Source organism: Phyllopteryx taeniolatus, chromosome 1 (assembly GCF_024500385.1).
Source record: "Phyllopteryx taeniolatus isolate TA_2022b chromosome 1, UOR_Ptae_1.2, whole genome shotgun sequence".
NCBI lineage: Eukaryota > Metazoa > Chordata > Actinopteri > Syngnathiformes > Syngnathidae > Phyllopteryx > Phyllopteryx taeniolatus.
The window spans coordinates 24810121-24834932 of NC_084502.1; the positions used below are offsets into that span (position 1 = coordinate 24810121).

The 24812-nt window shown below is 41.1% G+C and overlaps 2 protein-coding genes across 2 annotated transcripts in view; both read right to left on the minus strand.

The window, feature by feature from the left end:
* The window catches only part of LOC133482594 (large neutral amino acids transporter small subunit 1-like), a 28409-nt gene extending 24953 nt beyond the window's left edge, over positions 1-3456 (minus strand). The window contains exons 1-2 of the mRNA XM_061782875.1: positions 2993-3456; positions 1739-2236 (exon numbers count right to left, since the gene is read on the minus strand). Of these exons, the coding sequence (XP_061638859.1) occupies positions 1739-2236; positions 2993-3056 (562 nt within the window). The 5' untranslated portion in view covers positions 3057-3456. The remainder of the gene's footprint in view (positions 1-1738; positions 2237-2992) is intronic.
* A 4329-nt stretch (positions 3457-7785) lies between these two features.
* LOC133482628 (N-terminal EF-hand calcium-binding protein 1-like) lies at positions 7786-24566 on the minus strand. The gene is made up of 12 exons (XM_061782965.1): positions 24267-24566; positions 22412-22436; positions 17376-17484; positions 16493-16518; positions 16278-16375; positions 12912-13170; positions 12739-12818; positions 11425-11478; positions 9591-9703; positions 9427-9504; positions 9261-9352; positions 7786-8881 (listed from the first exon to the last, which is right to left on the minus strand). The coding sequence occupies exons 1-12, from the start codon at positions 24402-24404 to the stop codon at positions 8853-8855; spliced, it is 1101 nt and encodes a 366-aa protein (XP_061638949.1). The 5' UTR covers positions 24405-24566; the 3' UTR covers positions 7786-8852.
* Between the last annotated feature and the right edge of the window lie 246 nt (positions 24567-24812).

Here is a 24812-nt window from a genome sequence, read left to right on the forward strand (position 1 = left end):
TGGAGGGCTACTTTTTACTTTTACTTGAGTCATATTATTCTCAAGTAACAGTACTCTTACTTGAGTACAATATTTGGCGACTCTACCCACCCCTGAATAAAAGTCAATTGCGCTTGAGATCGTAAATGATTGAGATCTTTGGTCTTATAAGGCAGAAAAAAGTGGGACAGCAGCGAAGGGGAGGAAGGTGGACCAGGGAACATTGACGATGGGCACAGATTTTGAGAAACAAGATATTCCCCACCCATGTGCTTATTTATGCCAGAATTGTTTGATGTTGTCACTAACCATTAGGCAAACACAGGCAATTGTTTGGGGCCCCAAAATTTCCAAGGGCCCCCAAACATTATGAAAACTGATCTATACATCTTTCCTTACTTTAAAGTAGTTGTTATGGTTGTAGTCTGATTAATTTATTATCTTAATAACACCACAAAATGCTTCATGAATCACGATCATTTCAGTGCTCCCCTTCCCCTTTTATAAAATGGACTGCTCCATTTTACTGGGCATGTGCAGATTTGGTTACCAAAGATGACAGCAAAAATAAACTTGTTGGCATGGTTGTCAGAGTGAAGTGGTCTTTTCCACTTTTTCTTTTGGAGATGAGAGGAAAGCAAAAAGTTCTTATCAAAACTAAAAAAGGTTTCAACCTTTTTCACAGTGACATGAGTATGAAAGTGGTTGAAATGGAAAAGTGTATTAAATGTTGATGAATATTCTTACCAATTCAAAGCAGTGAGATGATTCACTTGTTCCTCTCAGGAAGAATTTTGAGGGTTTTATCAATCTCATATTCACACTTGTTGATAATTAATTTTTAAATTAATTAATTAAAATTTTAATATTTTTATTTTTTGGTGATAAATATTATTCACTGAACAGAGGAAAGTGGCTGTAAATAGTAATTTAAACTGTCAGAAAACTGATGTGGAGGGCCCCTTGACTGGGTTTGCCTTGTGCCTCCAAATGCCCCTCGATGTCATTGGCTACTGTGTTGTGTCTAATCTGAAAAACACGAGTAAGGTGTATTTTTTCAGTCATTATCATTAGCTTTTTTTTTTTTACTCATTTCACAACATTAGCAAAACTATGGGAACACATTTTGATAGCATACAAGTCAAACCAATGTAGTGACTTCTTAAAATTCAACATGTAGCGTAATTTGTTTTTTGTTCTTAGCACAAGCACTAAATTAATGAAAAATGAACTATTCTGTGTGCAGTTCAATAAGCATTTCTGGTTTTACCAGTCTTTGTTTTTGGTTTTTTACACAAGTATCCATACTTCTGCATAAGTACCCAGTGTGAGCGCTCTTGATGCCCCCCCTGTGCTTCGAGAGCACAGGTGTCAAACTGGTGGTCCGGGAGCCACATTCGGCCCGCCACCATTTTATGTGGCCCGCAAAACCAAATCATGTGCATCCACTTCATATTTCTTGCATAAATACCAAAATTGCAAATTGTCTGCACCTTTAAAATTATTGAGATATTGCAAGTATTTTGTTTGTTACCGATCCTCTTTCTAAAATTATTTATTAGTAGTTGAACAAACAGTTTTTACTGGCTTCTGATTTCAAAAGTAGTTATCCATCAATTTGTGTATATGTAATAATAGGAGGCGATCATACATTTATATGGGTTCACAGCCATAACGGCCCTCCAAGAAAAATCATAACTACGATGTGGCCCGCGACAAAAAAAATGAGTTTGACACGCCTGTTCTAGAGGATACTCACTGAGGCACAGACAGGCGATGAGCTTGGCGGCACTGTCAGGCACAGCACAGTTGGGGTAGATGGGCTTGAGGAGGTACGTGGCAAACACCAGCGACACCACGTACTGCGACGACGGCCGGATGATGAGCATCTCCACCCAGAGCTTGAGGAAGGCGGCCAGCTCGCCATACACCTCCAGTATGTACGTGTAGTCGCCACCGGACTTAGTGATGGTGGTGCCCAGCTCGGCGTAGCAGAGCGCCCCCATGGTGGAGATCACCCCGCAGACGGACCAGATGATCAAGGAGAGTCCGGCCGAGCCCGTTTCTTTCACCACGCCCGTCGGCGTAACGAAGATGCCCGAGCCGATGATGGTGCCTATGATTATGCTCACGCCGTTGAAGAGTGTGATGCTGCGCTTGAGTTCGATCTTCTGCCCTTTACCAGGTGGCGAGTCGGACGGGCTCAAGGGGGCAGACGGAGGAACTTTCTCAGCAATCTGGTCATCTTGGTCTGGGTCTGTAAAACAAGATTGGAAGACGGTACCAAAGAGTTCACAGGTTCAACTGCAAGGGCAGGGGACAGATTGGACTGTTTCCTTTCTTTCTAGTTTGAGTTTTATATTTAATGCAGAGCAGTGATAGAGTTGAAAATATACTACTGTAGTTCTATATACAAATTGTGTTTTGGTATGGGCCTTTTTGGTGAGAATTTTACTAACCACGCTATGCGCCTTGTAACAGGACTTACTCCCTGCAAAATTTACACAATCTCACTGTGGCGTGTCCCTAATGTTGTGTGCTTGGTGTAATATGTTTCATGTCCAATGTCATGCATTCATACATTTACTGAACAGAAATATAATGAGGACCTTTACACTTTGCAAACAGTTTGTTGTACTTTAAATCCTCTTTTAACGTGAGCGTGTGAACAAACTGGAGTGGGCTTGATCCAACTGAATGCAACACGCAAAGGATTCTAAACTTTCCAGCTTTTCTGTACATATTTACAGATTGAGGAAACATGCTGGTATTTACAGTAAATAATCTTATCCTTTCCTCTCTGTGTGTTAAAAAGAGCTTGGAGGAGGAAGAGAGTTCAGTTAAAAGAAAATGAAGCGCACATTTTTATACACAGGATTCACCTGTGATTGCTAACATGCCTCCCTGAGGCGTCACTTTTGACTTGCAACATTGCATCAGCCCACAGAGAGTATTAGCCCTCCGCCATGTGTAGCAGTGTGTATTGTATTGTGGTGTAATGTAGTGTACCTACCCCCCATCTTGTCCTTGGTAACGCTTTCCCGGCTGCTCCGTAATTTCAGCTCCGGCTCGGCCATTATTTGGCCTTAGTGTGGGTCCACTCGTTATATTGCAGCCCCTTCTTTCCTTCTTACCTTTGCGTTCTCTTCCTCCTCCTCCTGTCTGGCTTTCCTCTCTCGCTTTCTCTCACACACACACACGCACACGCACGCACTCAGGCATGTACGCTCTCCTCACTGCGCTCTCTCTCTCCCTCCTCCCTTAAGTGTTCTCGTTCCCTCATGTACGCGCGCGCGCACACACTCACTGCACCTCACCCTAGCTAACTGGACTCCATCTGACCCTGATCCTGTCTGCGTCTCCGCCCTCGCCCCCAGCGCTCCACCTTGTGATGCCGAGGTAGCCTGCGCCCACCCCTGCTAAATGATGCCCGAGCGCAGACGAAGGGCGAGGGATGTTGGGGGTGGAGAGTGGTTTGGGTGGGTGGAACTGGGTTATCAGCAGACACAGTTTATAGGGGGTCAACATGTGACGCTTTAATCCATTTGTGCACTGTTGGCTAATCCAGGCACAGTCTGATCCGTGTGTGTGTGTGTGTGTGTGTGTGTGTGGGTGGGTGTGTGTGTGTGTGGGTGTGGGTGCGCGCGCGCGCGCGCGTGTGGGTTTGCGTGGGGGTAGGGAAGATTCTGCTGGACCAGAGCTTCTTCTTGTGGTGACAACATGGAGAGGCATATTTTTTTCACTCAGGTCACGAAGTCATATGTGCGATAACTCAGGAAAAATGGACACACTTTTTTTATCATTTATATTACTACTATGTCGGCTAATTGAGAGACTGAGAGCCTTTGTAAATAAATACAAACTTAAGTATGCATTCTATGAGGACCATGGCTGTCTATCTCATATAGGCCTACGTACTTTTTTGTCAGCCAGTTCCATAGTTATCTATTTATTAAGTTGAGAATATTTGACTACTATACATTGTATTTATAGCTTTTAACTCATGGGACAGAAGACTAATGAATCATACTGTAATACATGTGTTCATTTCCTAGCATGCATCGTAACATTAAAGCTCCACAGTGTTTGAGCATTTCGGTTTACGTAACAAGACACATGGACGTCACAAGAGACACATGCAAGAAAATACAATTTTACGCGAAAGAGAATGATCATTAAAATATATTGTATAGAATAACACTACCGACTGTGGTACTTCCGTGGGAGGAAGGTCATTGTAGAGGTCACGTGCAGTGCTCGTCACTCCACCAACCACATCGGGGAAGGTCTGAGACAAGAGCCAATCGCCGCCGTCGCAGCGCGTCACCTGATGCAGGTGAGCCAACCAACAGAACACTGGTCACTGTGCGGTCGTAGCAGGAGAAGCTAGAGGGGATCTGCATGTGCACATTGGAACACAACAGTATCATAGCATTGTTTTGTCAGCTTTTGTAAACATTATATTAATAAAATGATACCAATTTCATCAAGTCCGTATCGGAGGAGCTAGACTGTTGAGGGCTCTATTAGCTTGTTAAAATTTTGTACTGAATCCTAAAATGAACAGGCAGCCAGTGCAAGTACAATAGAATGGGAGTAGTGATGTGGCTGAACCTGTTGGCTCAAGACAAAAGCCTGTAACTGGAGACGGTCTATTTATAGGCTGTTACATACACTAAATATTTTTGGGGAATATACAATTATGTTTGAGGCATGTCTATTTGCTAAATATGTCAACCTCAGTTTGTTTGCTGCTGTAGTACAGAATATAAAACAACTAAGCTTTTACAGGACATATAGTACTAGTGGTGGGCAAATCCAGCAAAGTGGAACACACAGGTCAAATTTATTTCTTTAATCTGAAATTCTTAGATAAGGCCCACAGAGCATTATCTAGGCGTCCTGTAATATTTATTGACTTTATTTCTAAACGGTGTGACATACTATATTCATTTAATTGGTATGAAACATGGGTGGGACAGTCACCACTCACTAGGCTTTCGATTGTTACTGATTATTATTTATTTAGTTTATGTTTATTATTATTACTGATGCGGTACTGTCACTGATGGCGTTGTCGTACGCGGCCTGACTTCAGTGAAGGCAGTGTGGCCCACGTAGGCACGCAGAGAACATGCAAACTCAACACAGGTGGGGCCGGGAATTGAACCCCAGTCCTCAGAACTGTGAGGGAGACCCTCTAGCCAGTCACCCACCGTGCCACCCAATTTGATTTATATCGTGGCAAATAACAACAGAAGTGTCAGTACTTTACACGGAGCAGGTCAAAGACCACAGTGCTCACATATGAAAGACTAACTGAACCCCACATGAGCAAGCACTGGGTTGTGTTTTTGTTATTGTTGTTTCTTTGTCGGTCAAGTGATAATTATGACGTATACATTATCTTATATTATTATTAACCTTTTTTTAAAAATCTACGTGTATAATAAATTACAATTAAATTGATTATAAATAATTAAAAATCTTAAAATGAGAATTAATTCAGATTTTTCATTTAAAAATAAACATACACTTTCCACTTTTTGTTTGTATTTTTAGCGTCTCCAAGAACGTTTTAAACAAATCTTCGAGCGCTAATCTACGCATCCTTGATATATATTGCAGTGAAAGGAAAAAAATGTGCATTCGGAGATTAAGCCCCGTTCTGTCAATGCATAGCAGCACACTTGCATTACTGTTGTTGGTGACAAGGACGGCTCGACGGTGGCAAGCTCAGTTCTGTGCGAACATCTCAGCTTCGAGTAGCCAATCAAGCCGACAACCGCTTTACGCGGCGCACTTTCTGCTGCGTGTCCGGGGACTTTCCCCTGAGCAAGTCGAGAGAAACTGTGTTCCCTGTGTGTAGCTCAGAGTGCAAGCCTTCTGAATGCCCGTATGAAAGTACGTGTTGCGTACTTTATAAATAGAAAGGAGAGGAAAGATGGTTTTAATCACGGTCTCAATTAAAACAACATGGTTTGTTGGAGCTAAACATTAACGGGGGGGGGACAACCTAGGCTTAAATGCGACTTTCATTGACAAAAAATTACATCGACAATTTTTGAAGAGACGTATTAAAACGTAGGGCTCAGAGCAGAAAGGCATTGTGGGAAATGCAGAAGCCACCACCTTTTCTGTTTCCGTGACGGGTAATTGGAAAGCCCACTCGTGCTCTCGGCAGGACACGCCTTGTTCATATACGATTGGCTTCAGGATACTCGCCGCTGCAATATGATTCAATGTGAACGGTCATCTCGCTGTTAGCGTGGCCTGTCCTTCCTGCGATGCATGAACCAATCGTGTTACAGCAGGGCGTGTCCTGACGTGAACACGAGTGGGATTCCCAATAGTGACGGATGCTTGCCAGATAGCATTCATTAAATACCGCACTGCACAGTACACTGTACATAGATGCCTCTTTGACAGTGTTGTTCTCTGGACGTATTTAAATAGACCCCGTATCTGACCACCTTTGATTTTTTTTTTTGCGTAGATTAGTCAGTTCCAGTCCATTTAAAAATACTTGGCGACACGCCCATAATTCCCAGCATGCATTGTAAAATCCACGGCTTCAGTGTTTTTCAGGATGTTATTTTGAATAACCAGATATACGTAAATACCAAGACACACATAGGCCTATATGAAAATAGGATTATACAAAGAGAATGATCACTAAACTATACCGTATTTAAACAAACGGCACCGTTGCCCAAAATCGTTGCTATTTTTCCGTTTGATATAATCATTTGGGGCGACAGTGTTACTTCGGTGGGAGGAAGCTCATTGTAGAGGTCACGTGCAGAGTGCTCGTCACTCCACCAATCACCTCGGGGAAGGTCTGAGACAAGAGCCAATCGCCGCCCTCGCAGGGCGTCACCTGATGCGGGTGAGCGAGCCAACAGAAAGCACTGGTCACTGTGCGGTCGTTGCAGGAGAAGCTAGAGGGCGCTCTTTCCCAGCGTTCCCTGGTGGATGTGACGCACATCTGACTTGGAACGACTCGCGGCTGGCGGATGAGTTCGATGTATGAGGTGGAGCAAGTCTCCAGAACCCAATTCAGACTACTCTCCTCCCACTTTTACATCTTTATACTGTAATTCTTCTTGTTAATTTCTCTCTTATAATCTTTAAAAATTATAATTTAAAAACTATAATTTAAATTTTATTAATTTGGTTTATTAATTTCAAGCTAAAGTTTCAACCTAAACATTCATGACCTCTGTAATGTGCACTCATTTTGCCCATTTATGTCTTTTAAAAGGCGAGCATGTCAAATTTGACATTAGAACCATTATATATTCATTACTATGGTGCACATCATCTATCCATCCATCCACATATTTAACATTATGCATGTGCTTGACTTGTGAATTGGATTTTTTTTTCATGCTTTATTTCTATACTGCTGCATCATCCTGGAAAAATGTAAAATAGAATGGGGGGGGGGGGAAGTCATATCATAATGAAGTAAGGAAACCTTGTTAAAAATGTAATCACCTTGACCTCATTTCAATGAGTAATTTTCTTTTGAAAATATTTATTTTCATGCAGGATGCATGCAGCGTATTTTAATACTGCTGTATCTTCCTGGAAATATTTAATATAAATACTCTTTCTACACAACACAAACAAGATTAAGTCAATGTCACCTATTCAGAAGTCACCACCGCTACTGTTTATATTTAATATTATTTAATGTGCTTTACTACATTCAGTTCTTTTTTTTTAAACAACCTGACACAAAACAACCCAGTGTATTAGCAGAATTACCCATTTCAGAAAATAATGAAGTGAGCAGTGGAACCTTTTTTTGCATGTCATTATTTTTATTGCATGCCAGGAAATATATATAACAAATAACACATTGCACGTTCACATTATTGCTAAAGAGGCGGGTGGGGGTCGGGTGGGAGACATGAGTGAAGAAACGGTCCATGCGTTACTTGCCTTTCTATGACTTATACAGAACATCATGCATGGACCGTGAGGATGCTTGTTTGTCACATTTAATGAGTAACCATCACACTGTACATGGACTTACTGTATCTTCAACTATACTACTTACATCTGATGACTCTACACGATAGACTTTTGTTCTCTAGCGTCATCACACAGAAAACTTCCTGTTCCAAAAATATAAACAACTTTTGTGTGTGTGTGTCTCCTGTCTGCATGGTTACACACTGCAAATGTAAAATACTGATATTTGACGTTCGCGCAATTTGGTTATGCTGTTGATATTGTATTTTAAGTGAAACTCTTGTTGAAAATACATTTACAATCGACAATAAATGTACATTTTTGAACAGTTATAGGTAGATCCAGTTTTACTAAAGTGCAAGAGTGACACATAATTTTAGAGGTGGACCATATATATATATTTATTATTGAGTCTAGACCAGAGAAGGTTTTCATCTACAGGCAGAAAGATGAGAGCTTGTTAAGGAGATGAAAGCGCACAACATCACAAGGAGGACAAAAAGAAAATTAAGATAACATGTTATTTACTCTTTGTTGTTGTTGTCTGCATTGGAAAAAAAGTGACAAATGGTCTGCTTTTCCTGCATTGTCATTTTATCTATTTAAAATGTAAGATGAGAACGATAGGTATAAGAAAACATGCAATTTTTTTCCGCTTTCAATTTCAGTAAGAAAAGTGCCACATCAACCTCAGCACAGATACTGACCACTCCATAAAATATTGCATTACATTCTATTCAACTCTTATGATTTATTTTTTGTTCCTTGACGCACATCTCTTCTGGCTGTCGTGCCTTAAGGAAAATCAGAATTTACAGAAGAGAGCAACAACAGACAACCACAATACTGTCCTTTTTTCATTCAAGCTGATCTGAAGAAGCATTGCACTGTCAATTGTTGTTCATAATCCACCAGGAAGCTGGAGAAGACAAATATTTGCAATATTTACAGGAGACAGGACATTTTTCCACAATATATAGAATAGTTCCCAGCTGTCTACTAACACAGCTTTGACATGCTTTTGTCAAAATATATTATCAATATACAGTGTCCAATAGAATGATCCAATGGACCTTAATTATTCCAAAGGTTATTATTTATTTACTATAATTAATGAATATTTGTTCTTCTATCTATGCCAGCGACATACAGTCACAGGCAAAGCAATTACAGTACATAATTAACCGTTGTATCCACCTTTTTAAAAACATTTTTGTTTGGAGGTGTGCCGTAAAAATTTTTTCCAACGTAAGATATGTGCCTTGGCTGTTTAAGTGTTTGTCATTGTTTTGGATTACCTGGGAGGAGCATGGTGGAGACCATCTCTTGCTCCTCCAGCGAGTCTATAATGCAGCGCTGGAATGTCTTACTGATGGACGACTGCAGGAAACTGTGAGGGAAGACATGGAAGAGACATGTTGCTCTTCACTTAGGCCTTCGAAAATGTGTGTTTTTGCTCCTCACCTCATCCAGGAGAGACGATCCTGCCAAAATTCGTACATGATGAAGCATGATCTGTCAGGCAGGTTCTGGATTGAAATGCTTAAGAAACAAGAAGGAGGAGAAAGACCAGTGAGGAAAGACTGCAGTGATTACAGTGAGATAGGGAAGTAGACAAAGGGACTGACTGCAGGTTATTTTGCTGTCCGCTGCTGGCATCTGTGTAGATCTTCAGAGCATGCTGGAACCGTTCCACATCACACTCCTTCACTGACATTTGTCTTTGGACCAGGAGAATGTTCTAGACGGGGAGCAAGCAAAGAAATCAGATTAGCAGTATTATATGGTACCGCCTTTATGGTACTTCTATATTTGCAGTGATTTCCAACCAGAGAGATCGTCGGGGTGCCCCGGGAAATTATCCAATTTCACTCGATTTGTCAGAAAATTATTATTTATTAATTATGAATATATCGTTATTTATCTATCTATGCCAGCATCATCTCGTGACAGGCAGAACAACTGGATGCTCTTCCATCAGATAGCAGAAGGAACAATTAACCTGTGCATCCACCTGTTGCTGTCCACCTGTTAAAATCATTTAAACAGACACATTGCTCCATCTTGTGATCGGATCGGTGATCGGTTATCATTTTTTTAAACTCGCTGATAGGTAGCCTGATCGTGTAAAGCCTACAACAGAATAAATGATTGCTTCCTGCAAGTATATCAGCTTTGTACTCAATTAAACAGACCCAGTATTCACACTGAGGAAGTCAATTTATGAGTACATTGAGAGAAGATCATCATTATTTCAGTATTCATTCTTTTTGCGGCAGTTTTAATTGGTGATGTGCTGTGAGAGGTTTTGTATGTAAAATGGATGCCTTAGCTCAATAAAGGCTGGGAAACACTGATCTATATATCATATGACAATTCATATCATATATCTATAGCACTAGTCCTCATTAGGGTCACGGTTGAGCTGAGGTGAGGCGGGGTACACCCTGGACTGCTCGCCAGTCAATCGCATGGCAAACAACCATTCACACTCATTCACACCGCTGGGCAAGCTAGAGTCTTCCTGTGTGGACTTCGTACGACTGTAAATTGTCCATAAGTGTGAATGGGAGTTTGTTCGTATGTGCCCTGTGATTGGCTGGCTGGTAGCCAGTCCAGGGTGCTGCATCTTGTCCAAAGTCAGTTGGGATCGGCTCCAGCTCACCCGCCACCCTAGTGAGGATGAGCAGTGTAGAAAATGGATGTATATACTGTATGTATAAATACATGAATGCATTTACAGTATATACACATATACATTTATATACAGTATGCACATGATATTGAATGGGTAAAATAGAGCGTAGACCTCAGTTGGTATCAAACCATTCTAAAACGGATATTTGTAAACTTTATTTAGGATATACTGCACCCACTCATATACCTGCATTGAATCTTCTATAAAAATATAATCATCATCATCATCATCATCATCATGATCATCATCAGGTAAGCCATTCCTGCATATTGTAATCTCGCTCAATAACAGACCTTAAAGGGGAAGTTTGTGAAACTGTCATTATGACCTGCGAGTAGTACATGATGAATATGATCTGTGACAAAAAACAGCCGTCTCTGGCCCCATCTTATGCCTATACAAGCAACCATCGCACATGAGGAAAAACAACCAATCACAGACAGAAGACATGACTTACGAGTTGTCAGTCATTTGTTGCGCAATCACAAGCACACTCATCGCGGGCACAGACCCACGACCTTGCAAAAAATACAACTTCAAACCGATTACATGCTGAGTAGTGTTACCGTACCAATCCATTACAAACAAGACACGTGTGCCAGCTCAGGCACATTATAGAATATGTTGGGTCGCCACGGTAATAACAGGTAGCCTCATTACCATGTCACACAGCAACAGTGTTGTAATTGGAAGGTAGGATTAAAACATATTGATACTTTAGGCCCCGTATGTAAAAACACTAAGCATAAGGCTGACTGACTCACCGATTTATACGTCCCTGCCAATGTGTCTTCTTTGAGAGGTTCAAGTTGTGGACTCTGAAGGTGGGAGCAGAGATATGTGAGTCATGCACAAGCATCAGAACAATTATGACATCGCAAAGAGCCAGACACAAAACCTTGGGCCTCATAGATTCAAATTAAAAGAACGCTGATGATAATAAATTCTTCTCTGCATGGCAAAGATAAGGAAATGTCATTACGGGAGTGGTAGCATGCAAGCTAATTTCTATACATTGCACATACAGTATGTATCTTTAGGCCTCATCTATGAATTCAAACGTTTAAAGTTACAAAAAAGGTTGTCTGCTCATTGAGATGCTTGATGTAACATGCATTATAAATTTAAACATGTTTTCTTTGGATGTTCGGCACATTTAACAGGACCATCACCCTTTAATTAGAGATGCACTTGGTAAATGAGTTTTACATTTTTACTTTTGTAAACTTGCATCTTACAATGTCCTTTTGGTTAGAGATTTGTAAATAGCTTGTTATTTGTATGCTTTATAGGTAATACAGAAAGTTTCGATTCTAAATTATGTATAAATACATGTATCACAGGACTTACAATGCTGTTTTTTTGTGCAATTTGTTTAGTGTATGTCTGACTTCTTGTTCCTGCTGACCTTCACTGTCCTTTCTCTGCGAGGTGGGGCAGAGGAGTTCTAATATTGTTGATTTTTTGGCTTGGCTTGATTGTGCACCACATATTCTGCCTGGCAACAAGGTATTAATCTATATTAATGGGCCTGCTAGCTACGATAGCTAAATTTGATGTCTTTTGTGAATTTTAGGTGACACAGTGGCTGGGTAGTTAGCACAGCCGCGTCACGATTCTGAGGTTGGGGTGCGTGTCCTGTGTGGGGTTCATATGTTCCTCCTGTGCTTGTGAGGCTTTTCTTTTAGTACTCTGGCTTCCTCCCACATTCCTAAACCACGTATGGTAGGTTAAATAAAGACTCTAAATTGTCAATAGGTGTGAATGTGAGTATGACTGTTTATTTTTTTGTTGTCGTCTACACTGTATATACTGGTGACCAATCCAGGATTTAACCCACCCCTCACCCAAAGTTAGGGGATAGGCTCGAGCTCACTCGCAACCCAATGAGGATAAGCAGTATATAGAATGGATGGATAGATTTGACATTCTAAAATGAATGATCTGTGTGGTTTAATATATTGCCTTGCAAGGGAAAGTGACTGGTGCCTCCCCAGTACCTTCTTCATTCACATCGGTCTTGCATTGCCACACATCGCATACGCGGCACAGTTAAACCATCCACATCCCATACATACCTCACACTCCAGCTTGTCTATGAGCTGCTCCAGTTGGTCGACCTGGGAGCCCCAGTGGTAATCGGACTCCACGCTGACCCCTGAAACACAAAATCAACACAATTCGACACAAGTAAGTATTCCTGTGAGTCACCAGTTTCCCCATATTTCAACATCTTAATTGGTGGACCCACCTGTGGTCAGCATGCCAGAGTATGGGTCCGTAGGGGAGAGACACATGTTTTTCTGGATGCGTCGGCCGGGACGTTTGGTGACCCTCTGCATAGGCAGGTCTTCTGGCTTCTTCACTGACCGCCTGCCTATGCAGCCTTGGTCATGGACAGCATCCATAGCGCAATCTAGTGACGACTGCAGGGACTGCAGCTGGGTGGAGGTCTCCCTGAGCAGGAAGCGTGTCACAAACTGACCCAGCACAGAGGAGCCCTGATACTCCTGCATGATAGGTAGAGTAAAAATGAAGAAAAAGCACAGATAATACAAATGAACATTTCATTCATCATGACTCTTAATGCAGCAGCATGGTGGGCTAATGAATGCTGGTTAGCGCAGCTGCCTCACAGTCGATTCAGTCTGGGTTTGAATCACAACTCCCTCCCTTGTGGAGTTTGCATGTGTGGTGCTTGCCAGGGTTTTTGTTGTTGCTGTTTGTCTTTATGTGTCATGCGCTTGACTGGCGACCCATCCAGGGCGTACTCTGCCTCTGGCCAAAATCAGCTGTGATATGCTCCAGCTCACCCGACCCAAATGAGGACAAGCCCTAAAGAAAATGCATGGTTGGAAAATATATTGCAGCGTTCCTACAACACTCAAGCAACCAAATTAATTCATAACAACAACCTGCTAAGTACCCTTGTGCTGCAAACTAAACTAATTAAACTCATAGAAGAATGGCAGGGACAAAACATTTACACCTTCAAGCAGTGGCAATCACCAGAATCTGTGTTCTTCAAGATAAAAGAGGCACAACGCCACAGGTAACGTTTCCTTTTTTGTTTTTACAATATACTCAATTTATCGCATCCTTTTTGAGGTTTCCTACTCTGTAAAAGCATGTTAAGATAGAGTTCTTGTGAGACTGCAAGCCATGCAATGCTCAATACTGGAGGCCATTACACTCTATACTGGGAACATCTTACTTGCCGGAGTAAAAGAAGCCTTAAGCCATAATATGCAAATGTAGGAGTAAAGCCCAGGTCATGTAGTGCCAGGACAAGTGAGAAAACCAAAGTGAGGCAGGCAGTGTGGTGGATGTGGTGGATGATGGCCGTGCGAAGGAGTATTAAGGCCAAACTGAAAATACAATTTAAAAATATAATAATGATAAATTCATACAATGGAGAGGGAAAAAAATCATTTTATGAGGATGAAGTTATATTACAAAAATAAAAATGATATTATAAGGAAATAATATTAGGCTTGAAATTGAAATTGAAGAATTATATCCTAATATTATTGTCTTTAGGTAAGAAGCGAGCTCACCTTGGACTGGCTGCCAGCCAATTGCAGGGCATACATATCGTAGACAAAAAATCATATTAACAGCTATGGACAATTTAGAGTTTTCAGTGAATATAACATTGTATATATATATTTTGGGAATGTTGGCGAAGCTGGAGTACATCACAATAACCCACAAAGGCACGGGGAGAACATGAAAACTCTACAAAGCAAGGCGGGACACAAGGTTTGAACTCCAAAGCTCACAACTGTGAGGTTGACCTGCTAACCACTAGTCTGGCATGCTGACAAAAAACTTTTTCTTAAAAACAAACAAAAAACAACCCTCAGCTATTCCGACTTTATTCTCGTAATCCATCTTCCGTGAAAAATATAGCTGTGTGTTTGTGAAGAATGTGACGTCAAATGGGTCTGAGAGCTATGTGCTTTGTCAGCCTTTGTTACTGTCATTGATGTGCAACTACCACTGGCCTTATTGTTTCTTTCTTACTAGCAGTGAGAACACAGCACCCTGCACATTACATTATAGTGAAAATCTCATCATTTGCCGTTCATCCATTTTCTGAGCCGCTTCTCCTCACTAGGGTCGCGGGCATGCTGGAGCCTAGCCCAGCTATCATCGGGCAGGAGGCGGGGTACACCCTGAACTGGTTGGAAAATCTCATACTTTGCCGTTCATCGCTGGAGTTGTATTCCAGACCCAGTGGCAATAGGTGAAAAATTATGATGTGGAAAACCCATATAAATTTTTTTGGGTTATAGTTTAAACTGTACAATACCCCTTTCACAAGCTGTAATCACATTAAAACATATTTAAACAAATATGGTAAAAACATACATGTATTTCAACACAAAAAATACACAGTATCGCGTAAATGCGATAGGTGAATCGCGATATAGCTGCATCTCTGTATATATTCATCTCCCTATTACCTTATTAACTGGATTGCCTTCCATTGGCGAAACACACAGTGTAATAAACATAACTTGGCTTGGCGCTAGGTGAGGGAGACAAGAAAGCAGTGGCACTATTGATTTTTTTTCAGTGGGAGTTCTTTGAGATCACACTCCATTGATTGCCAAGGCAGAAAACAAAATGATTAAGTTTTAAAGGCTGCAAGTGTAGACCCTTTAATCCCCTCCCCTCATTAAATAAACATCCATGACCGGAGTCAAAAGTGTTATAAATGGGATGCGCCGCATTCCGATCTGTTTTTGTTTGCTACTTGCGGCAGGGCTCGGTCCGTACTGGGATGAGATGGATAACATTTTTATAATGCTAGACCCTGTGCAGAAAATCTAATGTACAGGGAGATTATCATGGGGGATAGTTTACATGAAAATCCAGGGAGACCATAAAAACATTTTCTTATAGTTTTCCCCCTCCCACATACTGTAAACAAATGTTAACTTATTAAGCATTCTTTTTAAACACATAGTCAACATATTTAAACAAACAAGAAAACTGCAAGCATAAAATGTATTGAAAACACATAAGTAATGGAGTGGTATGTGACGTCGACGAGTTCTCATGCAAGTGTCTAGGTGAGAGGTGTGGTGGACAGCAGCTCGCACGTGAGTGTGCTCACTGTTTTGACTGTCACTGCCCTCATGAGTAAGAAATAATAAATTACAGCAATAACAGAGAAAATGCACAGGGAGGAAATTGGTTGCCCAATTTGCGCTGTTATCACACAGGGCGTCATTCAAACGAGGATCCACCATTGATTGTGCAGAATTGGATAACACAGTGGTTAGAATGTCTGCCTGCCTGAGTTTGGTTGTTCTACTCGTGCAAGTGTGGGTTTCCTCCTCCCACATTCCAAAAACATGCATGTTAGGATCATTGAAGACTCTAAATTGACCAAGAGATAGCTGGGATAGGCTCCAGCACGCCCGCGACCCGAGTGAGGATAAGCGGTACAGAAAATGGATGGATGGATGCATGGATGTCTTGTTGAAGAATTAAGATATAGAGGGAATAAAGGAGCAAGCTATGGTTACGTAATTTATTATGCCCAAATGCTTTTGTCCATACAATATGCACAATTCTATTATGTGCACAGGTTAAAGTCACCCACCTCCTTAGTTTTATCCATTGCCTTTAAAATGGCCACATTTAGCTTCTCAAGCGCAGACAGCACGTTGACATACTCCCCCACATGTGGACTGAAGTACTCTGAAAAAAATGACACTCATGTGTAATTATAATGTGCTAAGTTATGGGGGGAAAAAAACACAAACATGGAGAGTCAAATAAGATTTTGAGATTTAAAAAGACCTCAAAAAACTCTACCTGAGAGTTTGTCAATGTCCATGTTGCTACGAGGAAACAGGTGGTGAGGAGAAAAAAAAGAAAAAAAAATCAATAGAGCACACAGGTGTAATGAATCAGTTTTATCACAACGGACATTTATTTAGGCACATGTGCACACATGAAAGTTCTGAAAATTAGGCTTACGAAAGCTTAGTTTTCTTATTTCTATGGTTGAAGTTTGTAGTGCTGTAATATTAAACAAACACCTTTCAATGTCATTCAAAAATGAGCATTATTATCTCTGTAAAACTGGTGTTTTGAATTAGAGGCTGAGATGGGAGTGGATGTTGACTCCTGCTCCCTCCCACTCCCAAAGAGATTTATCCCAATCCAGAGCCAAAATTTGACAGAATCCCACTCCTATCACCCCCACTCCATTCCCGTCCATTCCTGGTGCTTTTGTTTTCATAGTTCCCGCTCCCGCTCGCTCCCAATGACCTTTGCTCCTGCCCCTACCCCGTTCCGTGAATGATAGTGAAATTCACTCCCAGGGAGTCCCGCGGGACCCAGAGGGAATTCCGAAAAATGTCAGCCTCTAATTTGAATTGGATCCCAATGAATTATATCCCTGGGACAGTTGGTTAAACAATTATGTAACCCTAAATGTTTGAACTGTGAAGGTGAAGCACTAATTAAGCAACGGTTCGCAGTATACCATTTATTTTCACCCTACCTTAACTGCAGCGCTACTTAAGGCCATTGTTCACCACTCGGTTTAGTAAGCTGCCGCAAACTTTCCATTTGGCTTTAAATGCCAGAAGGGAGGCTTGTGTAACATGGACATAATCTTAACTTAATGAATGTGAAAGTGCCAGGCGGGCTGTAGGATAGGCTACAGCTGGCAAAAGCAAGAAGCGCTCACTCTGCGTTCTGCCTGTCGATGGAGCGATAAAGCTCCTGCATCTGCTCGTCTGTAAGGACCCCGTCACTGAAGTATGACTGGAACTCCTCCAAGGACAGCTTCCCATCATCTGAAAGCGCACAAGACCGTTAAAATATCACAAAAAGCTACTAAGTTAACCGTGCAGCACATTCATGAGAACCCAGTTCAATTATGCACCTTCAATAGACTCGGGTGAATGAACACAAAGGGAATATGTTGGAGGCAGCTATGAAGCATCTCCGCGGGGAGAGAGCTTATATGAGTCTCACTAGCTGGTTAAAGTCAATGGGTTAAAGTCCAAGTGAAGTCAAGAGTCGTTGCTGTTCAAGTCCAGGTCGATTTGCAAGCCTTTTAACATATTGTCAAGTCGAGTCGAAAGCCATCAAATTCATGACTTGAATCTGACTCGAGTCACATGATTTGGACTTGAGTCAGACACCTCTGGGTCAAGTGCTATAGAACATATTGTAGATGGATGGAATTTGATTGTTTTTTTTTTTTTTTTTTAAATCACGCAGCTCTTTTAATTTAATGAAATTTTCATTTCAATATGTTTCATTATTGTTTTAATGATTACAATGGCTCACATAAGGAGTGGCATAAATTGAAAAAGGCAAACACAAGCCCTAGCTGGTCCACAATTACGACAGACTATGAAAGTAAGCAATAACGACAGAGATGCTATTACCACAAGCAGTGTATTGTAGCATCAAAATGATCAACTCTGTTTTTCAAGCTGCCTTTCACACCTACTATTATTATTTTTGTCCCCAAAAAATGCACGTTTGTTCCTTAAAACTCTTCTTGGTACAGGAAATATTCATTTTGCCGTATTACATTTCAATACCAAAGGTTGACGATCAAGATTTGATTTGACTTTACTGGACTGCAGACTTTGACTTGGCTTGAGACTTTGGTAAAAGATTTCCCACCTCCTTTTCAGTAATAAAGACAACATTTTTGAGTGTCTTCATCTCTAACTTTAACCTTGAGCATCTTTTCTGTATTTCATGCCAAAAGACGTAGGAGTAATTTGGATGTGACTCATTCTGCAGCCTTCCTCCACCATCGGATTCACACGAAATTCAACTTCAGAATTGACAACGTGAGCGCTTGTCAAAGAAAAGAAATATTGAAATGAAATGAAGACAAGGCAATCCTGACTGTAATCTGTCCAGTTTATGCCTTGGAGGCACAGCGACACAGGAACAATCGGCCCATGAATGCGACGTTATTTTATGAAAGACTTGGGAAGGTCTTGTCTTCATTCCTATGCTATTGTGAGATCCAGTATCAGAATATTGACGTTTAATACTGTAGCTATATAAAGAGCCTTCGTTCAGGAAGATTATACGTACATCAGTAGCTCACAATAGAGGCAGGAGGATGCATTGAACTCTCCTCATTGTCTCACATTACATTCATCCTGAAGATAGCTGCAGTCCTGAACTTGTATATTACCAGGAACACGTTTTCTTAAGGATGTTGTAAATCATGCACAGCAGAAATAACTCATAAAGCTCTACGGCAGTGATTCTAAAAGGTAGGTCGCGACTCAAAAATTAACTAGTTTCCTGTGTGGTGTAGGAATACAGGATTACGGGGCACAAGAAGGCACGGTCAGTTAGCGCCGCACCTATGCTTTTTCATTTGATTGTTTGACATTTTTGGCCAACAAGTCTTTGAGAGTCCTACTGAGGTGGCTTGTTCACCACCATTGGATTGTTGTTTTATGATGTGCTATGGAACATGTCTAAACGTGACTTTCACTTTAATATAATTTTGACTGATTGATGAATCCATTTTGTAGGTAGGTACATTTTTGTAACTGGAACTGAATGTGTTATTAATGAAACTAGCGAGATCACAATGATTCTTTGGTGACTAAATCTTTTTAACATTCTCACACTTACCAATTTTGTTTACAGTTAAGCACTAACCACAATTGTGGTTACTTACCCAGTATTGTGGGTCTGAAACTTATTCTTCTTCAGCATTAAATAACTACATTGCTCAGATGGTTTGTTCATTTAAAGAGATGAAAATTAACTCCTGATTTGGTTTGCTCTGACAATTCAGAATCGAACCGAAGTGATCACATCTGTCTGCAGCAATATACTTGGCAGGCAAACAAGGGCTTCCAGTTTGTGTTTTATATGAAAAATGCATGTCCCCAGTCCCAATATAGCAGTAAGGAAGCAATGCAGTGTGTTGCTATGCCTATCAAGACACGTCTTCATTATGTGCACTGCTCCCGATGAATGATGGGCAGCCCACTCAGTGCTGACGAGCATGGAGGACACATCTCCCTCTCGACTGTCTGCGCAAAAGCTGTGAAGTGAAGATAGCCCGCACAGACAAGCATTCTGCACTTTTTGAACCAATTCCCTTTGTTCCACACACCAGGGAATCATGGAAGGGGAGATGAGGAAACAGACTTGAGGATTCACAAAAAGATTGTAATCTACTATAGCTACACAAGTGAAGCAAAAATCACTTTCTTAAAGACAGCCTCTGTTGTCGTTTTGCACTTAGCATTAGTGGTGAAAAAGAGTTTTCAAGTACCTGTATTAAACTGAGTATTAACTTTTCTCATCACTTTTTACTTTTAATCCCTACATTTCAAAACAGACACCTTTCTTAATTTCGACTCCTCACTTTGTCAAAATAGGATTGTTACTTTTTTAATCTCTTCCTGAATGAAAGAGATAAGAATAGCAGGAGCAATGGGAACCAGGGAACATTAAAAATGACAGCAAAAGAGTCAGAGAAGAAATATATTTCCCATCCATGGCCTCAGTTAAGAGATTCTGAGGTGAATGGGTCAATGTGTTGTGTCTTGTGCCATCCTAAAAACCACCAGTTTCTAGCGTTCAAAAATTGTCCATCTAATCTGAAAAAAAAAAAAAACACTTAGCAGCAAGATGCATTTTTTTTTCAATTGTTTTCATTAGTAAGCTAATTTTTTGTGACTCTGTTCACAAGGTTCTTTTCAGTACGAGCACCATGCAGTTTCTTTAATTCATTGTGCCAAGTTTTGAACAACAATATTGTGTATAATTGACAGTAAAAATATACTTTTTACTTTTGTACTTAAGTACATTTCACAGTCTGTACTTTTTTACTATTACTGAAGTACAGACGTCGAATCAAAACTTCTACTTTTACCAGTGTCTTTTTTGTGTGTGTTTTTTTAAATCTGTACTTCTAGTTAAGTATAGACTGTGAGTACTTTTCCACCTCTGCTTATCAAAATCGATTTTGGAGTTGAGTGCCCCACCAGATGCAACAGGCGACAATCTGTGAGAATAATATTACACTATTCCCACAGTTATGGAACATGGTGCCGAGTCAATTAGGTGCACCGTTGGTCATTCGGTATCTCTGTCCAGGCTGCTCGGTTTTATATAGCTGTCAACATTCAACAATAATAAAAGAATGGTACGTGTCAGTGCGGAAAAGTGGTTTAGTACAGATTTTATGTGTTATATTTATTAATGTTTTATTATTAAATGTGGTGGCGGCATGGTGGCCGACTGGTTAGAGCGTCAGCCTCAAAGTTCTGAGGACCTGGGTTCAATCCCCGGCCCCGCCTGTGTGGAGTTTGCATGTTCTCCCCGTGCCTGCGTGGGTTTTCTCCGGGCACTCCGGTTTCTTCCCACATCCCAAAAACATGCATTAATTGGAGACTCTAAATTGCCCGTAGGCGTGACTGTGAGTGCGAATGGTTATTTGTTTCTATGTGACCTGCGATTGGCTGGCAACCAGTGCAGGGTGTACCCCGCCTCCTGCCCGATGACAGCTGGGATAGGCTCCAGCACGCCCGCGACCCTAGTGAGGAGAAGCGGCTCAGAAAATGGATGGATGGATGGATATTAAATGTGGTTTCGTTCTTTTTACACTTGTATCTATTGAATGTTACTTGAATAGGTAGGATTCATTTGGGAAATTCATGTGTATAAATAATCGTCACAATCTTATAGTGGCTTTTTAAAAATAATTTTGTTCGTGTGGGTCTCACTAAACTGCTGTTCTTGCCATGTCCTTTGGCCCTTTCTGTAAGGAGCAGTTTATCCTTCTGCTCCAAATTTCAAACAGAAATAGTATGACATCCTTTTTAAAAATTATTACTATTATTGAGATTGGGGGCCCAAACGATTGCTTTACATAAACTCTGACTCAACAAGCGGTCATAAAAAAGTAACACAACACCATGAAACAGAATCCTAGTAATTCTGATCGATGCCGCTGAGTTTGGGTGCGTTTTTAGCTTCGATGCAGCATTCTCAATTTGGGTTTGTGACGGGGATAATGTACTGTGTGCGCAGAAAGACAAAAAAAGCTCATCCCTCTCAAAGCAAATCCCTTCTCCTGTCTGAATACCACCTCTTAATAATCATTTTGAATTATTATTAATTCAAATTGGTGTGTGGTTGTGTGTGTAGATTCAAAAATGTACACACATGTACTGTGTGTGTACTTTCAAAAATGTGTGCGGCTCATCACAATTATGCACCATAAACAGGGGGCCTCTTATGTAACACCTCCTCCTGAGAAAACTAAATGCACAAAACACTCACCCATTTAGCATTCTGAATGTGATTATGTGGAGATGCAAGTGTAAATAGAAGATTAAGAAATCAAACGTTTCCCTTTTTGCCAGTGCTCTTTTTTTTCCAAATCCTCTGCTCAATGCTGCTGTTTTCCCCAGATGAGAATTTTCTATCGTCGAGTTCAAAGGATACTTAATAGTAACAAATGTTTCGGGCTTCATAAAATACTAATCATATACTTCTACATACTACAAATCTACAGGTAAATTTATAATATGGGAAATAAGATGTCGTTCTGCAAATAAAAGTGTGTTGGTTACATTAAGTGTGTATCAAGTGTGGTCACATCTGTCTGGTTGTGTACCAATGAAGTCTGCATGGCTAAGTTTTACCAAGTCAACTTGCAACATCTAATCAAGAGTGCAAAAAAAATATATATATGTGCTTTTTTGAGGTACTCACCATTTTTGTCCGCCCGGCGAAATATCTGTAACAAGAGGAGAAGATTTTTTGTTCTTAAGATACAGATGAGGAAGACGGTATATATATATATATACTGTATATACATGTATATATATATATATATATATATATCTAAAACATTTCTTTGTGATATTTTTGTTTGGTGTGCCGTGAGATTTTTTAAAATAAAAGTTGAGAAACACTGGTTTAACCAATGTAGGCCCTTTCCGAGAATGATGGCTTGATATCCGAAGGCTGTGCCATTATTGGGAGTCCTCCTTGAACCTTGAAAGTACCAATGTAAGCTGTTAAATGAAGATGCCTTCAAGACACCCAACAGTATGTTGCTTTGTCACATTTTGAAGGCAAAGTGATAGTAGTAAGCAACTGCAGCAGATCCTGACAGTCAGACGCTCATTTCTCCTTTGCGCTTGGGTCGACTGAGGTATCGTCTTCCTCCAGAGCTTATGAAAATCTTCTAAAAAGCTTACACTGTGTCGAAAAACTTCGGCAGCCCCCCGGAGACCCTGAACGCATCACTACTGCCTCCTATTGAAGACAATAAAACCGCTGAAACAGGAAGGGAGAGAGCACGGCAGCATCTGAAAGGCGTGATTCCATTAGCCTCTGGAGAAAAGAGTGTGCAAAAGTCTCCAAAAACCAACAACGAGGGCTTCAAGTAGCATGATTGCAAACACAAAGAGCTGCCAGATTCTACTAATGAGTGTGTATCTTAAGAACAGCACAAAGTCAGTGTAATGAGAGTGTGCAACTGGAAACTAGAAAGATGGCAGAATAATATATTAGGTGCGGATGAATAAAGGTCTCGTGTGTTAATTTTTACTTCACTCTGACAAGCACAAACTCGAATGAGACTCCGCCAAGGCCCACCAATCCTAATTTTCTACACCTTTATAGATGCACAATTCCTGCATATTCCTGAATTTCATCATTAAAAAAAAAAAGAATTATTCACTGAAATAACTTTGTACTCGCCCATCCCTAACACAAGCATGCATGTTAGATTCACTGAAGACTCTAAATTCTCCCGAGGCGTAAATGCGAGCATGTATAATTGTTTGCCTTGCGATTGACTGGCGACCAGTCCAGGTCGTATGGATGTATGGATGCGTTGGATGGGCTGTTCAGTTAGTAAAGCAGGCACACAAGCAAGAAAATATAACCAACCATTAGCTACTTTCAAGGTTTTAGTCGAGTTAGTTATATTTATGAATAGGACTCCCTGTGCCTCTGAGAAATTTGTTGTTGTTGTTGTTGGGTGAAAATGATGCCGCTCACTTAATACATACAGCCTGTCATGTTTTTCATTTCTTTCTCGGGCAGCACCTCCATAAATCAGCAGCACGGCAGCCATAAAAGATCCAGAGATGATTTGAAATGCAGTACTGTCAATACCCAGCCGTTCACATGCACATTGTTCATGTCGTAACAAAATAAGAACATGCAAGGAAAGATGGATTACAGACACTGGAAGAATTTTTTTCTTTTTAAGATGACGTATGTGGGTGAGAGAAGGCAGGGATACCTGAAACCGTGTTTTAAATTGGCACCTCATGCATATGAGTGTACCGGGACCAATGGTGTGACCTTACTTTACCTTTACCTATGCAAAACATTGTGAACAACCAGCCAACACTCACCTTTCTTACATAACAAGCCTGCTGTACATCAGCTCCAGTCTGATTGGATTTGCAACATTCATGAGGAGCAGCATAGCATCGACAACCCCCCCCCCCCCCCCCTTTACATTTTGCCCGATAATAGTGACCTTGACGATGCCAAGATGACATGAATGGTGACGTAAATACATAAATAAGCCAAAAGGTGCACTTACATCGTGGAAAAGGGATGCGGTGCGGTTGTGGTTGTGATTGTGATCACACTCCAGTTGCTGCTGCAGCTGCTGTTTGCTGAGGTGTTGCCGCTTGGCTGACTGCAGACACATAGTGATCATCTCTGTACACGCCAGCATCCTCAGTCACACTAACCCGCTCTTGCTCAGGATGGATAGGTGGATGAATGGATGGATGGATGGGTGGATGGGTCGGTGGGTGCTGGGTCGGGTGGATGGAGATCCGCTGTCACGTTGAGATGGACGGAGCGAGACTGAGCGTCGGCGGCGCCTGCGCAGTGCACGCTCAATAAACTCCGCCTTCAGGAACCTGGTTGGAGGCGCCCTCGACCGTTCACAGCCTGGTCACGAATATTCAATGACGGCGATCGCAGTTCAGTACTTCAGTTGAGAGCAATCAATATCTATCAATCGATCTGTCTGTGTGTCTGTCCAGCACTCCCGCGACCTTAGTGAGGATAAGCGGTTCAGAAAATGGATGGCTGTATGGATTGACGGTGATGAGGCAAAGTGTAATTTATAAACATT